The 18,703-nt window shown below is 47.5% G+C and overlaps 1 protein-coding gene across 2 annotated transcripts in view; it reads right to left on the minus strand.

Moving 5' to 3' along the window:
• Positions 1-18,703, minus strand: part of LOC142772156 (uncharacterized) — a 284,133-nt gene that overhangs the window by 26,011 nt on the left and 239,419 nt on the right. For both annotated transcript variants that reach the window (XM_075874306.1, XM_075874305.1), the window contains 3 exons: positions 14,618-14,750; positions 10,101-10,249; positions 548-898 (listed from right to left, as the gene is read on the minus strand). In XM_075874306.1, the coding sequence (XP_075730421.1) occupies positions 548-898; positions 10,101-10,249; positions 14,618-14,750 (633 nt within the window). The remainder of the gene's footprint in view (positions 1-547; positions 899-10,100; positions 10,250-14,617; positions 14,751-18,703) is intronic.

An 18,703-nucleotide genomic window follows, 5' to 3' on the forward strand; every position in this document is an offset into this window, starting at 1 on the left:
AAGAACCAGAGCATTCCTTGTCTCTCAGGCGCTAGATTGAACGTTTCTTTCGTTATGTAGGCCTAACGTTCAATTTCGTAATTGCATGCCCCCGCATACTTTCTGCCCCTCACTTGCTGCCCTGCTGGACCAGGCTACCTTTGACGCAGCGACAACTTAAAGTGACGTCACAATATGTTATTCATCTAAAACATCATGAAATGGCTTCACATGTTTCGAAGGTGATGACCCCATGTGTTGTCGTCACGACACGGGATGATGAAAGCTCTTGGCTATGTCACATCTTGTAGCATTACTGACGTAGGTCACGTATCGTTTTCCACTGCATTCGCACGTGGTGTTTCGCTCAAGGGGCTGCGCAATGACGCCGTACATTGCGCACCTTATGGCTCTCGCGTTCAAAAAGAAGTGAGTATTGGTGCGTGGCTCACAGATCACAGACCGCTGCCTTGTCGTACAGTAAAAATGATGCTCGTAGCGCACATCTGGCACGCGCTTCCTCGTTCAATGCAATTTACCAGAAACTGGCATAACTGCGCTGACATACCTTCTGAATGATGTGGCAGTGCACGAGCGCCTTCTTCTTCTCGTTCCACGCCTTGGCCTCGAAGGCGGTGAAGCCGTAGTTGCCGCTGCCGCCACACGTGGTCTGAATAGCCCTGAGCTGGATGGTGTCGGTGCCCGCCGCCTTGAGCACCTCGTCCATATCACGGCGAGACTCGAGCATTCGAAAGGGGCTCGAAGAGAGCACCGTCAGCACCAGCTGGTCTCCCGAGTCTTGCATTCGGCGGCGCACCTCTGCGATGGGCAACTGGCCCACGTCCTGTCCGTTGACAGCCACTATGAAGTCACCTTCCAGGACGTGGGACACTTGTGCTGGACTGCCGTTCTTCACTTTCTGCGTGTCAACAATTATATTGAGAAAAGGTGTGCTGTTTCTCATACACACACGCAAAAAAAATACCGCAAGCTTTGGCTTGAGCTAGTTGGTCAAACCAAAAGCCTTCAATGTGTTCTGGCGACGAAACTTTTCTGTTACGCTATGGAGAGAGCTTGCGGCATTCAGGAGAGCTTCACTGCGTAGGAAGAGCGCCGGCGTTCAGCTTCCCTCAGTTTTCTAAATTTCTGCGTGTGGATCAGAAAATTGTGTGCAAAGGAACGGATTCTGTACGAGAGTGACGATGCCCAAGACTTGCTGTGTAACAATATAGTGGTCGCTTTAGCTACAGAGGCATGTGCGAAAAGGTGTCGTTGAATCAGCCGAGAGCGACGATGAGAGGATGGATGGATGGAAAATATTTTATTGAAAAAAGAAAAAAAGGGAGGCACAGGACCTCTGTGGGGATTAGCAGGACTTTATAACTACACTACTAGTTCACAGTGTCACGGGTTTTTACACTTACTGTGTTCTCCATCACTGGTACTGAGGTGGTATAGGGTCAGTCTTGTGGTTTGTCAGACCTCTAAGCCACCCTGATCAGGACGCTCTGACTTTTCTACATTGGGCAAATAATAACTGCGTGTCCAGGTCCGTAAGGAGCGGTTCACGATAATTTGTGGTTTGCAAAGCTTGTATGGCCATTCGATAGCCCCTTTTCAAATGCGGAACACTGCCACACTAAGTGGTGAAGGTCTGCACGGCAGCGCAGCCCGCAGAGATTGCACGTCACTATCGCAATGTCCGGTTGTCGCCATTTTGCTAAAGAGTATGGTGTGTTTGCAAAATTTGCGTAAACCGTAATAATAAAGACTTCTTGGGAGCGTGAAAGTAGACATTTGCTGGAAATTAGGACTGGTGTGGTAACCTGCGCAATGTGTTTTTTACTAGCATGACGCAGGGACGTGCATACGTAGTGCATTGTGGCTACCGAGGGAGTCATTTCACTTAAGAGCTCATACGGGTTCATCCTGAGGGATGGGGGAAGAGAAAGATTGGTCGACGCACCTGCGGAAGCAGCAGCGGCGTGTGCCGCCGTATTGCCCCCGGGCACGCCCGTATGCCCTGGCGTCCAGATAATTTCTATTGACCTGTCGACTTTTTCATGCCTACGAATGATGCTTTGAATAGCAGCCGCTGTAGCATCCTCCGATGCTGGGCGAAATATTTCCGAGTAGGCAGCGTGCGAGTCCGTAAAGACACGAATGGGTTTCTGTATAGTGTATGGGAGGCTTGCAATCGCACCCCATGTGGCAAGTAGTTCGGCATGCATAGGGGTACCATTCGGTACATGGCACCTGTAAGCCCCAGTGTGCTCGGTTGTCTGCGCGCAGATCTATGCTGTACAAGCTTCGCCATCGGAAAGGGCCGCGTCCGTGTGTATGTCGATGGTATCTTGGCTTGCTTCCCTGAGTTGTCACGTGGCAAGAAACTGGCGGGCAGTATTATTGTGACGAGATATGGGGCGACGGAACAGTCGAGATGCTATTAGAGTTTTCCATGGGGGTAAGAACTGACCAAAAAGAGGTGCATCATCATGCCCCTGATAATCCAAGGCCAAAAGGCGACGACCTTGCGGCGTGTTTTCCAGGCGGATGTCGTGTCGACCGTTGGCTTCACGGATGACGTCATGCAGAGGGGGCAAGCCCCCGGCGCTTTCAAGGGCGGATATCTTAGTGTGTTTAGGGAGCCCCGTGATGGTACGGAGGGTAGCCCGATGAAGTCGTTCCAAATTTTGGATGTCTGTTGGAGAGAACGTGTATATGGGTGCGCCGTACAAAATCTTTCCAACAGCCACAGCTCTTGCGAGAGTGCGACAGGCTTGTTGTCGTGCACCTCCGTATTTGCTAGACAGACGACGTATCATATGTAACGTGGCTGGCCATGCCTGCTGCAGCCCACGTACCCACTTTTGTGGGCTGTTGCAGCTGGCTATTGGCAAACCTAAAACTTTGATTTGTCCATTTCTTATTGTATAGAGTGATCCAATACAGAGTGAGATGCACATTTTCTGGTTGGTGCGGTTCTTGCCATCTATGCTTATAAGTTCTGTCTTATGTGGAGCCAGATGCAGGCATACTTCACGATGGCAGGGACTCGTGAAAATGTTCGATACTGCGACAGCAAGCTGTTGCGGTATCGAATGATTATGAACATGGTAGGGTGTGCGAAGGACATTCTGACGCCACTGACATTATTCGGACTCGCGACTTCACAGTGAGCGGAGAAAATTCGTCTTTGTAACGCAACGCGACGAGGCAAGGTTGCGGGCCGGTGCTGTTTTTTTTTACCGCTTGGTAGTTTTTTTTAACATTTTATGCCGGAGTCCACCAAGGCTTGAACGCCATATTTTCGTCAAGGATATGACGTAAACAAAATACACGTGATCAGAAGACAAAAGGAAAAGCTAGTAGTTGTTGCATGTACGAATACCAGTGATGAACGAAGCACCTTATAAATGAATCGCAAAAGACTATGCGCCTGATATCACTGCTGGCTTTCGTGAAGGTTGTAGGATGGGGACAGGGCGGGAAGTGTATCAGCCGAGCTATGTTCAATTGAACCAACACGCATGCCAGCACAGTAAAGAACGCTTGTGTTGATTGTCGTAAGTCTTTTGTAGCAAAACAAGGAATAGGGGGGGAGGTTTAGTAGGTAGTAAAGAAAGGCACGTGTAGTTAAATTAAAATAGGTGGCTTACGATGTTGGGCCTGATACATCTTCCCTTTCAACGCTGTTGACTTAAATGCGGAAAACATTGATCATATCCCAGACGTTCCGGACGAATTGTTTGACGCGATGACCTTCGCTGTGGTAGAACTGGCTGCAAAAGTGGTTGCCGACAACTTTGCACTACCGTGGACGGGCTGGACGTGGGAGATTCTACATAGGCATGCTCTTCGTCGTAATCTTATTCGTCGGAGGTGTTCTAAAACGGCTCGCTAGTTGCCAAGAGATCCAGCTGATTGCGGAGCAAAATATTCCGGTCTTCTGTTCGCATATGAAGGGAGCGAGGCTCCTCTGATCCAAGAACCTTGGCTATTAGGGGCGAAGCTCCTCTTACTCTAACCTTGTCATGCGTCACGCGTAACCGAGAGAAGAAATCAGAAAGAAAAGAAGGTAGTATCCCCCGAACAGTATAATAGACGACGCTGTCTCATACAAGGAGATACAAATTGGAGTTCAGTGAGAATATTCTAGATGGCGCTGTACCGATACTCTCCAATTGACTGCTGCGCGGGCTGTGCCTGGATACGCAGAGAACGAGTGCCTCTCTGTCTCCTGGATAGTCGCCGTACGTGGGGGATCGTTGGTGGGGCATGGACGAAGTAGAGCGGCGGGCGCGTTGAAGACGCTTGCACTCGGTTGCCTTGGTTCGCGTCTGGTTGGTGTTACGCGCGCCATCTGCATTCTCAAACGTGATTGGATGCATGTACACATGCACGGTAGGACGGACACACGGATGGTTGGATGCTTCGCCCCACTCATGATCATTCACTTCGTCGATATGGTGCGATTTTTTTCATCCATGTCTCTCCTCTTATGCGGGCGGCGTCGTTGCGTCTGAAGCCGGGAAGTACACGTCTGTTGTGGTTGCGCTGCCTGTGCCTGCTCATTCGCGTGAAGACAAGTGGTCCGAAGCCTTGCATGGGAGTCCGCAGGCGTCTTCCTTGCAGCAGCTCCGATGGGAATCACCCATCCTCCAATGGACGTGTTCTGTAATTCAGGACGCCAAGCCAAAAGTTCTCATTCACCGCTTTTGTCTTTTTTTCAGATGTGCTGAAATATTTGTGCCCCTTTCTCGACAAGGCCGTTCGACTGAGGGTACTCTGGACTGCATGTTATCTGCTCGAAAACGAACTGCTGAGCGAATAGCCTGAACCCACTACTGGTGAACTGGGGCCCTTTGTCTTTGCAAACTTCGACTGGTATACTTTAACGGAAAAATGTGGCACTCGATTATTGTATCATGGAAGTGGCTGTTGTACTGGGTAATGGTTCAACTTCCGGGAAGTTCGACATTGAGTCATAGGCACAGAGACCATGCTTGCCACTATACTGAAACAAGTCGACACGCACGCGATATCACACTTGTGTCGGTGTTGGACGCATAATTAACAATTCTGGCGGCTGCTTATAAGCACAAGTCTGGCATAGTGGACACTGGTGAACTAGTCTTTCTGTATCAGAATTTAGATTGAGCCAGTATACCAACTGGCTTGCTCTGGCTTTGCAGTTTGCAATGCCGAGATGTCCTGCATGAACGCGCTTAATGAGTCTAATGGTATGCTACTCGGCACGAGGATCTTCGTTCCTTTTAGCAGGGTTCCTTTGATTTATTGATACGTGGTGTTTGACGTCACAAAGCCCCCATATGATTATGAAAGACGCCGTAGTGGAGGGCTCCGGAAACTTCGATCACCTGGGTTTCTTTAACGTGCGCACAAACCTGAGCACATGGGTCTACAGTATTTTCGCCTCCGTCGAAAATACAGCCGCCGCCGCCGCCGGGATTCAATCCTGCGACCTGCGTGTCAGCAGCCGAGTACCTTCGTCACTAGACCACAATGGCTGGGCCAGGATTTCTTTGACCATACAAATTTCGGAAGCAACCGCCTTCAGCGAACTTTCCACAGCGCGCCCATTCGCAAGCTTGTGAAGTACCTATGGAAGGTATACGTCGCGTTCGGTCTCACTTGCAATCCTTGAATGAGTTTTTTCACTCGCAAGTGCCGATACTAGTGTGACTCCCATGAACTTCAAGGTCACTTGTTGAAGGGGCAGCGCCGTCTTCAAAAGCAGGTGCCCACGAAAGCATGTCAGCCTCAACAACTCGTTTGCCGGGAACAAACGTCAAGGTGTAATAGTATTCGATTATCCGCAAAAAGAAATGCTGTACTCTTAGTGGCATGTCAGAAATAGCCTTTTTTGATATGTCAAGCAGTGGGCGATGGTCGCTTTTAAGAATGAAAGGATGACCGTATAAGAAGTGATAAAATTTTTAGCATCCGAAAACTAACGCCAGAGATAGTTTTTTTATTTGTGAATAACGCTGCACGGATTCGTTAAGAGCTCTTGAAGCGTAAGCCACAGGTCTCCAGATGCTCCCGTAATGTTGCCACTGCGCCGAACCAACACCGTACTGTGAGGCATCCGCCGTTATTTTTGTGTCTCTGCCTAGCTCGAAAGTTGCTAGAAGTGGCGATTCCCTCAGGTTTCTGCATATAGCCTGACAGTCGTTCTCATGATTCGGTGTCGAGTCTAAAACAACATCATGCTTCAACAATGAACGCAAAGTAGAAGTGCGCCAGGATAGTGCCGGCATCTTGACTGAACAGCACACACGGGACGAGGACGAAGGAAAAGAACACGGACAAGTGCTCTGCTTCGTTCCTTACTTACAAAACAGCGTCTGACGGCACATATTTGCAAAAGTAGTTGACAACGCCTAAGAGCCTGTGTACCGCTTGTTTGTCTTGTGGTGTCGGAATTTTCAGCAGAGCTTCGACCAAAGCAGGGTCAGGGCGTACACCCCTGATGCTTACAATGTCACCAAAAACAAAACCTATTTAATGCCAGACAAGCACTTTGACGCGTTGAATGTCAGTTCTGCTTTTGCTGCCGCTAGTAGTGCGTTTGGAGCCTCTTATCGTGTTCTTTCCGGTAAGCAGCCAAAATGAGCACGTCGTCAACATATACACGCTAGCCAGGCAAACCATCTAATATATCGATGCAGCGTTTTTTGAAAAACTTCGCTTGCCGATGAAATTTCAAAAGGCAGTCGAAGAAACCGATATCAGCCAAAGGGAGTTGTGAAGGTGCATATTTTGAAAGAATGCTCATCCAGTGGTATCTAAAGGAATCCAGTGTTAGCGTCAAGCCGAGAGAACATCTTCGCTCCTGCCAGCTCTGCTTCTATGTTTTCTAAAGGCATTAATTTTTTTTCGGGTCTATGCATACCGCAACCTGCTGTCCTTTTAAAGCACGATGACAAGACGGCATACCCAATCTGATGGGCTGCTGACTTTTTGTATGATGCCTTCCGCTTCCATTCGCTGTAGTTCAGCGCGCAGAAGTTCTCGCAGCGCCAAAGACACTCGTCTGGTTGGCTGGATGACGGGCGCGGCACCCCCGCGAAGGTCGATTCTGTGCTCGCGCTGAACATGGCCTGTTCCTTGAAAAAGCTGTGGAAGATTGTCAATTATTACGGAAGGGCTGTTGTTTCTTACGGCCTCAACGTTCCGTTTGATCAGCCCCAGGTCCTCCGCAGTATTCAGACCCAGGAGGGCGCCGTGGTCTTTGCTAATCCCAAAGAAGTCTGTGTAGGCGCTCCGGTCACCGATCGTCACGTGCGATAAAAATGTGGGGAGCTGATTGATGATGGCGCCGCTATACGATCGTAGGACCGCATTACTTGCTTTCACTGAACAGGCTTGAATTTTCCAGAAAAATGACAGCGCCATCAGGTTTGCTTGGGACACTGTGTCGATCTTGAGGTTAATTTCATTGCTTAGAATATTTGCATTCATGACCTAGTCCTGGTCACTGCCGATTTTTTTAGGTGACGTCTAAAACGTCAAGGATAACGTTTCGTTATGGCATCTTCCTCTCGTCTTTTACCTCGCAGATAGCTCCACTTGATTGGCAGCACGACGCAAAATGGTCACGCCCCTGGAACAAGTAGCCATTGTTCCCGTAGACTGGACAGCGCCGTGTGGCATGGGACCAGCTGCAGCGGGAACATTTGAAGTTTTGGCTCAACTATGTTGCAAGGGCGTGAAGCTCTCCACCTGTCTTCCGCCACAGCGTGTTGTCATGTGCTAATGTTCTCACCGCCTTGCGCAAAGCCATGGCTTTGTTCAACATCAACATAAGGTGCTTGTCTCTGAGCAGCTTCTCCCGGAGCTTCGGCGACTTTGCACCGAACACAATTTGGTCGCACACTGCTCTTCCATCATCGTCCCATAGTTACAAAACTGCGCCTGCTTCTTCGGTGCAAGAAGGAGCTGTTTGAAGGGTTCAGCTTCACTCTATAGTCGAGACTAGAAGACGTAGCGCTCGTAAATTGGGTTCTCTTGCTCGACGTATAGTATTTATCGAGCTTGGCCACTACCGTAGTATAGTCCCGCTTGTTTTCGCCTTCATCAAACGTAAGGTTGTTATACAGTTCAAGCGCCTTGTCACCAGCCACGCCGAAGAAAAGGGCCGTTTTTGCTGCCTCTGACCTCGGTTTTTCAGTGCACTACGTAGCTTCCAGAAAGAAATGAAATTTTAGTCGTAAGAGCTTTCATATTCTTCCCTCGTTGGTCCAGAGACCCAAAAGCTCTGGTGGTTCGATGTACTCCATGCTTGCGGTGTTTTGAAGGCTGTGGTGTAGGCATCCACTTTCTATGGTGCTTCCTTCACTGTCTAGTAGGCAAGGCTCCAGTTCTGCACTTCTGACACCATGTATCAGCCGGGGCACGTTCAATGAAACTAACACGCATGTCAGGACACTTGAGAACGCTTGTGCTTAATGTCGCAAGTCTTTTATAGAAAGCAAGAGAACGGGTGGGGGCTCAAAAGATATATAGTAAACAAATACACGTGTAGTTCATGAAACATACATGGCTTATGATGATGGGCTTGATATGATACAGGAAGGGCGTCTGCTGTGCTCAGTGGCAGGAATGACTGAGCTAGTGAGTGCGCGCCATCTGCAAACCTGCCTGCGCTCACGGGAAGCGCGCACCTGTTGCTTTTCTCAGTGCGTTTGCACAGCGCTCAAAACCTTGACGGCGACAACGGAGTGTGGACCTTAGGGGATTCACAGTCAACGGGAGTTAAACTCCAGACTTCTCGGTCTGCGACAACAGAAGTCAGGCACGCTATAAATTGAGCCACGGTCACACACATTGAATGCTTTAAAATAAACCCACCTTTTATTACTTGCACTATAATCTCACAATAATCCTGGCCAAGTGGTCAGGACCATGACATCCGCGATTAGTTCATTCAACGCATCGTTTACACGTGCCCGTCTCAATAGGTGCGTGTCCAATGAAAGACAGACATGGAAGTTTTTTGAGTCCTGAGAAACGCAATGCCGCTGCCACGTGGGGACGAGGAGGCATGGCCTCACCTCCTCATCATAGGCTCTCTGGACAGCCCGCAGTTTTGATAGCAACTCTGAACTTCGTAAGGCTGAATTGTCAGCGACTTAGAAAACTGTGGACAGTGATTCGTAAATATATTTAGGTTGTTGCTGCAACTAAAAACGCGGGTAACGAGAACCGTAAGAAATGCCGTGGTGCTTGAAAATGCATTGAATATACCCTTAAAAGCGCTACCTCTGGTCGCATCATCAAGTGGCGAGCAGTAATCGGTGATGTGGAACTGGTGGCATGGTTGCATCATCCTCATTATACATCTGTACAGGTGAGAGGGACTTTAGGGAGTGCCAACCTGCTTCACTATTACCCTCCCTGTAAAAAGCGATTACTGGAGGGGCCTGGCAGATGATGGGAAAGATGCTGTGGTTGCTCTCGCTCCCGCTTGAACCTGCTGCAAGCAGTTGCTGGAGCATGCTGGCCACCATCTCACGTGTTTCCGTTCATATGTGTACGTGTACAGATGTACTAGTGTACACTAGTGTACACATGTACTAGTGTAATACACATCCTAGTCGAGGCACTGGATTAATCTTTAGCATAGGGCTATCCTCCATGCGCATTATAACCTGACATCCACCCGTGTCCTTGCCGTACGCCTCCAATAAAATTGATTGATCTGATTGCTTCCGTCCGCGCATTGCAATCGGTGCTTTTGTAGGAGCTAGATTTATTGTACACTACGACATGAAGTGGAAGCTGGCATGAATACGTGATTTGCGCACATGCGAATCTTACACGATGCCGAACTCATTGAAAACGCACAAGACTTGTGTCGGAACAGCTGAAATGTCCAGTTATATTCACGTACTATAAATGGTTCCACAATATTGCTAACTGTCCATGCCCTCTTAACGACCACTACACTGAATTTCTCGAAAGTGGCCACGTCGGCAAAATAAGGATTCAGCAGCTTCGATTGCAGTTGCAAAGAAATTTACCATGCCTTTTCACCACGACATCATCTGGTCTTATAAACGATAAATAAATCAGAATGGAGCTCGTAGACTTACATCAACCATGAAAAATCGCCTGTTGTTTTCTCCTTGCACCTCCGCGATGCTGATGCCGAAGCTCCAGTACTTGCCAAGATACTTTGTTCGGAATAAAAGCACATCCTGCCTCTCTTTCGCTGTGATAGACTTGTCTGCAGAAGCACCGGCTGAAAGAAAAGGGTGGATACACAGTTGAGCGCAATTGATGGGGAAGATATCAAAATTATGTGACTTGGCTCAGACTATAAGAGGAGTTCTCTTTTCTTCATATGATGTCGGCTACCTTGCACCATTAACTTAGAAAGATCTGCCAGTTCTTCTTTATCTGTTTTGTTAAAGGCGTTCAAGAATGGACTAAATCTAGAAATGGTGAAATGAAAACTGGGCAAGGCAATGTCATGGCCTATATGGGTAAGCTGAGGAGTTCCACAGAGATCTGTAATGTATCTGGGACAACAGGAAGGTAACGTAAGTGGCAGTAGTAGCGCAGAGCAATCGGACGTCTCGCAGCGATGGCATGGTGTGATGTGTGCCCAGTAGATCCTTAGTGCCTATATGTGGTATGCTAGACAAAAAGACGACATCGACTGCGGGGCCAGTGCAAAGATTCTTGAGCGTGGGTGAGTATCAATGAGAGGAAGAGAACAATGGACGCGTGCGTAGTGAGTGACAAGAACTGGCAGACGGTGCTGGGTGGTTCGACGCCAATGGGTGACCGGGGCCGAGTGTCGAAGCTCTTGGATGCGATCCACGAGTTGGACTGATGGGCTTAATGTGGCTGCTGATGTACCCCTCCCCAAGCTCTTTGCATCTGCAAAGCGCACGCTCCTTCTATAGTTTTCAGAAGCCAGTTTCTATTTTTACAAACCTCTTCCACCACTCAGTGACTCGCCACATCCCCGTGCCTCATCAGCATGCCTTTGTCAAACCGATGGACCAACCTGTTAGTTTGTGTGAGCCCTGAGACTGTTTTTTGAGGTCTGATCAATAGGTGTTTGCCTTGACTGTGTTTGTATAGGTTGTTTATTGCGAGTGTTTCCTGTGTTGAAAAAGTGTATTCGAAACCTACAAGCAGCCTCTTCAGTTTGAAGGAAACAGCATGGGTTCCTAACATAATAAGTATTGAATGAAAGAAACCATCCCTCAACGCACACGGGAAGAAAAGAAACAATCACAGCATACCCACGAAGTGAATGATGGTGAGTGGGGGAAGCTCCGGAGGATCATTATCCTCCGTACATTGCCCACTCGATCACGAAACGACGTGACAACACGTGTGTAGGGTATATAGAAAGTTGGTCTTAAACCACAATGCGCATATGCGGTAGAGATGTCTATATATACTGTCATATAGATAGTCATACAGACATGAATATCCATATAGGTGTTGATATGAATACCCATAAGGGTACCCGTATATAGATATGAATATTCATTTTTCTGTCTGTCTGTCCATCCGTTAACAATACGAAAACCCCTACGCCATCTAGTGATACCTTTAGGTACATATACACACAACGTCACCTATTGAGCTATTCATGAACTAGCGGTAGCTACATACATACTACAGATGATAGGATGACCCATAGCCTAAGTAGATTCACCCCTAAAAGATTTGACGGAATGCAAAGAGGCAAAGCGGCTGGTGAGGATCAAATAACGTCAGATGTGTTGAAAGACGAGAAAAACTGGCCACTTTGTATACAAAGTGTCTCTTGATGGTGAAGGTACTAGGAGCTTTGAAGAATACTAACATAAAGCGCAAGAAAGAGGACGTTAAGAACTTGAAAACTCGCATGCCGATGAGCTTACCGTCCATTGTCTAGAAGCATTTTACAAAAGTAATAACTAACAGGGTGTCGAGGAACCATTCATAAATATGCCGGCCTAAATCAATAGTGGCTCCTTTTCCAAGGCAGTTCTCTATGAAGAGATAAAGTTTTAATAAAAAAGGATGCAAGGAAAGGAGACACAATCTAGCAATGCTATTCACCACGTGCTTGCAGAAGGCTTTCAGGTTTCAAGGTTGTTTCCCAGAAAAGTCAGGAATAAGAGTTAATAAAAGCACCCGAATAACCTGCGATTCACTGATTACATTGACTTGCTGATTAACTCCGGGGATGAATGGCGCAGCACGATTACGGATTTTGCAGAGAAAGCGGATTGTTAGGCCTGAATAAGAACATGCTGAAGGGTAATGTATTGTTTAATAGAACCGGAAGACTACAAGCGTTTCCGATAAATAAATTGCGAGGCACCCGAAATGCTAAAGAAATACGCCTCTTCAGAGTAGGTAGTGACTGCGATTTGAACCTTGTTTCTGAAGTAACTATAAAAATAAGAATTCGGTGAAGCACATTTTTTGGTGGGTGTCAGACCACGAATAGCCGTTTGCCAGTATCCGCCAGAAGAAAAGCTATTGATTGATATGTGGGGTTTAACGTCCCGAAAGCACCATATGGTTACGAGAGACGCTATAGTGAAGGGCTCCGGAAATTTCAACCACCTGAGGTTCTTTAACGTGCACACAAATCTGAGTACATCGGCCTACAGCATTTCCGCCTCCATCGGAAAGGCAGCCGCAGTAGCCGGCATTCGATCCGGCAACCTGCCGGTCAGCAGCCGAGTACCTTAGTCACTAGAACACCGCAGTGGGGCTCACCAGGAGAAACCTAGCTTACAGCTGCTTCTCACCGGTAGTATACTTACGGGGCAGAGGCGTGGAGGCCTATGAAAATGGTTCAACTTAGGCTGAGGGTGGCGCAACGAACAATGGAAACTAGAGTGATAGGTTTAGCCTTAGGAGGTAGGAAAAGAGCAGTGTGGGTCAGGGTGCAAACGGGTGTTAATAAAGACATCTTAGTCGAAATCAGGAAGAAGAAAAGGACACGGACTGGGCATGTAGCGCTTAGGCAACATAACCGCTGGTCATTAGATGTGACCAACTGGATCCCTGACGAAAACAGACGCGTGAGGGCGAAGCAAAAAGATTTGTGGGAAGCTGAGATCAAAAAGCTCACGGGTATAAAGAGGCTCTAAAAAGCACATTACCATGGGGTTGATCGTGAAAACATGGGAGGAGCCTTTCCCTGCAGCGGCGTAGTCAGGCTGACGGTGACAACTTATCTAAGCAGCATTCTTCTGGAGGTAAAAAAAAAACGTGGCTGGTCCCTCTATATAAGAATCGGTATAGTGTCTTCACAGAGGAATGTGGATTTCTTCGCCACAAGGGCAAAGGAACAAATGCTATAGCAAGAAGTTGTGATGTTATGCGAAGAACGGCAAGCTTATCGAAACTTGCAGCACGCACCTCAAGCAGAAAGCACGCACGTAATGAGCATACGCAAGAAGAGCGCGGACTAACAGCTGTTACAGCTCGACACTTAATACGCGCTACCCTAACAGGAAGAAAGACGCACAAACAAACGCACAAGTATAAACAGAACAAGCGCGAACAACTGTCACATATCCCCATTCTTTGTGTGTGAGCAGTGGACTCCTTTCGTAAACGCGGCCGCGGCAGCGAGCGAGATGACCTTCGCGCTCTCTTCAAAAACTAACTTCAATTCACATTTGTGCCAGAATCACAAGACGTAAATAGAGCGTGATGAGATCAGTGCACGCGCGCACATGAGTGAAAGCGCCTTGTGGAGGCACGCGCGCGTCGCAACCTGTGCTATCTTGCAAATGATCACGAAAACACTTTGAAGTTGATTAACCTTGAGGACCGGCGACATTATATGGCGCATGTGAATGGCTTGCCATTAGCAAGCTGGACAACGTACGCTTCACGGTCTAGTAGTTTCGCACCGCTGCGGACGCGCAGCGAGAGGTCACAGGTTCGACGCCCGGTGACGAATTTTTGTTTTGCAATCTGTTATATGTATTTTTCAGCGTAATATCCGTGACGAAAGTGTGTCAGCGGATCCGTGGTGCACCACGAAATAAAGGACTGTCATGTAAAAAGTTCATCGGGATGCCCGTAATCTACATTTAACCTCGAAGTGGGGCTTCGTGGCTGTTCGGATTGCCCCCGAAAAGGTGGTTTCATGGAATAGCAGCCACAGGCTACAGTGAATCTATTTCGGTTAAATACGTTATGTGTTCAAGTGGACACTTCGAAATGCCAAAAACTGCAAATTGGTGTAGAGAACACCCCCCTCCCTCCGGTCGTCTTCATATATGTTCATATGAGCGTCAAGTAGTCAGAACACAAACGTGAAGAAGTAATATTTCCTGGAGCCAAGCAAATATGCTCGTCGTACTACATTGTGCTGTGTAATAATTTGGTTAAAATGAAATGCTACAGCTATAGATGCAATAACACTTCGGTTGGAGACTTAAGAAAAGTTCATACAGCTGAAAAATTCAACTGGTGTTCGTTCAAGTGACTCCTAAGTGCGGCAACCGAAACTTGCTCGCGCTTGGAAACGGTGAGAACTGACGTTGTAACCATGGCGGCTGCTGTGATTTCAATCATCGACAGTGGTTAGAGTTAGAAACACGAGAAGTGCATTTGCAATTGTTGTCCTTACTTCCGCTGTAGGCTCTTATGCCGGCGACGACGTCCGTGTCCGAGGCATTTTTGTAGTCGACCCCTGGGCTCTCAGCCCCACTTGTGTCGAAGAAGGAACTCTTTACTGTCACAGGGCCGGCAGATTTCTTGGCCTGCATTCCGGAGAGAGGACTGCGCAAACGATATATTTGCACAGCGCGAGACTACGAGTAGTTATGACGTAACTACAGCAGACCGGAATTCGAAAAGTGCACTGTTGTAGCCAAACACCGTCGCCAGCTAACACGAGAGATTATAGAGGCCAATGAAATCCAAACACTGGGTGATCGATGTATCAGCATGCCTTCGCTTGCCCTGACTAAAAAAGAAATCGAGTTTCTGGTTTTGGCACAATAGATCGCGAATTCGTGCCGAGCTGTGGCGTTGTAACCATATAATGAGATGATGATTGTCTTGCTGTGATGCAATATGTTGCGCAATTGCGTGGCGATGTTCTGTCACAAGTATATATTTCCAGTGTTTTCGCTAATAGAATTTCAGTTGAAGTCAGCGCTCTATCAGTCCTTGTCTTTTCTTCTGTAGTTACGTCGTAAGTACTCGTAGTCTTGCGCTGTGTAAATTTGTTGATTCCCAATCACCAACTAGCCCAAGCATTTGTCTTATCAACTTTTCGTAAAAGCATGAATGGAGATAATGCATGGCTATTATGATTGCACGTAGTGAGTGAATGAGCCAGGACGACAGGTTACAGTGCAGCACAGCATAGGATGGGTCACGCGAGACGCGGCAAGAATGTCAGCTTTGCAACAGCGCCAGATATGGCGTCATTGTGCAAGAAATGATCGATAATGTAAACAATTCATGCTCAAATGCCAGAAGATATGATTATGAAAAGTTCAGGCTGTTTTTATTTACATTTCCACCAGAAACTTTATGGCATTTCTTCATTTTCCTGAATACATCGCAGTAGTTTTCACAATGATGGAGGGTTCCGCTTGTTCTAAATTTATGAAATGATACTATTAACCAGCGGGAGGACACACAGACAAGAAAGCGAGGCACGCACAGCGCATGCGCAGTTAGGGTTGCCGCTAGATAAATTTCAAAAGGAGCCAAAACTCAATCTCTCGGCCGTGGCGGTCGCGCTTTGATGGAAGTGAAAAGGCGTACTGTGCGATGACAGTGCACGGTAAAGAACACCAGATGGTCAACATGTGGGCCGTAACAATGTTACAAGCTGTCGAAAGCATATTTTCACTTGGGACACTCAGTGCTGGAATGCCCATGTATTTCATGGCCATATCGGACAATCCTGGGAAGCGTTGCTTGCGTGTTTTTTCCAGAATGCTAGAGCGTCTTGGTCCTTGCTGCAAATGGGCTCTCGAAGGTACCGCTTAAACTGCTGGATGTTGACTGTTTCAGTGGAATGTCTTTTTTCTGGCGAGGCTGCTAGCTTCCGAATGCTACTTCAGATACTTCTAACGCACTGCCTGACAGCTGTAAATATTATTACTTTGGCAAAGTCACTCTATTCTTCTTTTGAAGGGAGCTGCCACTCAGTTCTTGCAAGCTCCAAGAGCCTTGTTTCTTATAAAGTTTCAGCACAGAAGAGATTCTTGAACCTTGGGGCACAGGTGGTTGCCAGCACGCACTCCTCTCGCTCTTCCTGCGCTGGAAACGTTGTCCTCATGCTTTTCAACAAGCCTCTAGCAAACTCTGAAGTTTCATCATCGACTGCAATGCAGTTTTTTAGAACCATCTGTGTAGCATACAAAAGCGGTACTAGGGATGGCAAAGTTGCATACTTGTGATCAATAAGATCTTTGGTTGCCGATGCGATTGGTTCAGGAGCTTGCACGAGCCCAGCCACAACATTCCACTCCGGTAATGTCTGGTTAGGCACAGTTGTCTCAGAAGTGCCCAGCTCGAAACAGATGGGTTCCTTCAGCTGCATAAGACGTAAAAGCATATCGTGCTCTCTATTCCACCTTGTTTCCACGTCTTGAACGAGATTCAGAACTGAGAGCTCCGTTCTTCTCTAGCAGTTCTGCAGTCTTGCCCCAGCTTGGGCACTGCGCCATGGCATGACACCTTTTGAGAAAGGCAAACATTCCAGCTGTTTAGTCCTTAGCAACTTTTATCGCTAGTTGCAGTGTATGACCCAAACACTGCATTGGAAGGCAAGAAATACCCGTAAAAGTCACGCTGAAGTTTCTTGTATTGTCCGTCACCACATAGACTGGCACCTTCTGCAGTGGCAGCTCCCAGTTATCTATCATTGCTTGTTGGTGCTCTAGGATGTTGCAAGCAGTGCGGCTCTCGGTCATGCTACGGTTTTCTAACGCAAAGTTTCTTATCGTGAAGTGTGAGGTTAGATAGTGGCAAGTGAGGCTGATATAACTATAATTAGAACTTGACGTCCACATGACAGTGTATTGCAGTGTATGACCCAAACACTGCATTGGAAGGCAAGAAATACCCGTAAAAGTCACGCTGAAGTTTCTTGTATTGTCCGTCACCACATAGACTGGCACCTTCTGCAGTGGCAGCTCCCAGTTATCTATCATTGCTTGTTGGTGCTCTAGGATGTTGCAAGCAGTGCGGCTCTCGGTCATGCTACGGTTTTCTAACGCAAAGTTTCTTATCGTGAAGTGTGAGGTTAGATAGTGGCAAGTGAGGCTGATATAACTATAATTAGAACTTGACGTCCACATGACACTTGTCAACGAGATCGACTCTATGCCTTACTGGATACCCGGGTGCATTCAATCCTTCACTGCCGTGACTGTGTCTCGGTACAACTCCGGGACTATTGTCCTTGAAAAAGGTAGTGCAGCTGGGTGTCTTCTACAACAGCTCCACGTGCTTCATGAGCTCTCTGAAACCCCGATTTTCGACACAGCTGTCAGACTTGAGATCAAGCGCCAGCATTCAGGCAATCCTTGTGGTTATCGCCATTTTCTCGCGCTACGCTGGGTCTTTGTCCGGCCTTGGCGCACTTTTGATGAGTGCATATGCTACGTCTGGGTGTCCTTGCTTCCAAATATCTTTCAAGAACACACTGCGTAAAAGAAAAAGCTTGTTCTTGAGATGATTCTCAAGTGGCGTCGTTGTACTCGATGGCATTTGGAATTTCATGTCAAAGCTTTTGCACGTTGCTCCTTGGTCGAATTATTTACGAAATGTTTCTGAAAGGCAATTTGTGTTCGTTCACTCATGTCGCCCCTGACCAGCATAACCGTCAGACTACGTTTTCAGACAGCTCGCGCAGATACTATTCAATAGCAGGACACGTCGGCGTGGTTTCTGATAGCGAGAACTTGGTGGTTTCTGAGTGCTCGGCGAAAGGACACCAACGACCAGCGACGCGGAGCGTGCGAAGCAGCGTCATAAACTAAAAAGCCCCACCCATATCCAGTTTGCGAAAGTAAAAGCTATTGGTTGGTTGTGCCGCTTAAAGGTGGTGCGAACGCCGGTCACGCGTTTTGAGCTTGCTTTTATAATTAAAAAGGCAGCAGTGCAAACCTTTATAGCACCTATACTATTATACAGCTTTTCGAAGGGTCAGTTACGTGGTATTTACTTGTGTGTGTGTGCGTTTTTTCTCCTGCCATCACGTGGTGTGGTTGCTCATACACCGAACACGCAAAGTTTTGTAGTAGAGCTTAGACTTTATTTTGCTCAGGACAGAGTTCGTCATACGCCGTGTTTTGCAATTATCGAGTTTGACAATTTAACAGGACAATTGGTGTCAAAAAGAAATAGATAAAGAGACTGTGAAATGTTCAGGATGCGGGGTAGGTTGGAAATTCGGTGCCAATGTATACACGAATACAGAGGAGGCTGACTCGAAGTGTACGCGATTTTTCGTGTACTTGTCACGTGGTTGAATAAACTCAAACTCAAATGTCAGGTCAAGGAAAAAATGAGGAAAATGATGGTTGCCCAGAGTGAACTGCTGATGAGAATCGCCGAGCTGAAGAATGCGTTGGCAAAAGAGCATGAAGAAACGAGGGCTATAGAAGAAAGGGTCAGGTCAACTGAGGAGACACTAGTGAAGGTGAACGAAGGAGCGGCCGATGTAGAGAACCGTAGGACACTGACA

This window comes from Rhipicephalus microplus, chromosome 9, assembly GCF_043290135.1.
Source record: "Rhipicephalus microplus isolate Deutch F79 chromosome 9, USDA_Rmic, whole genome shotgun sequence".
In the NCBI taxonomy this organism is placed as follows: domain Eukaryota; kingdom Metazoa; phylum Arthropoda; class Arachnida; order Ixodida; family Ixodidae; genus Rhipicephalus; species Rhipicephalus microplus.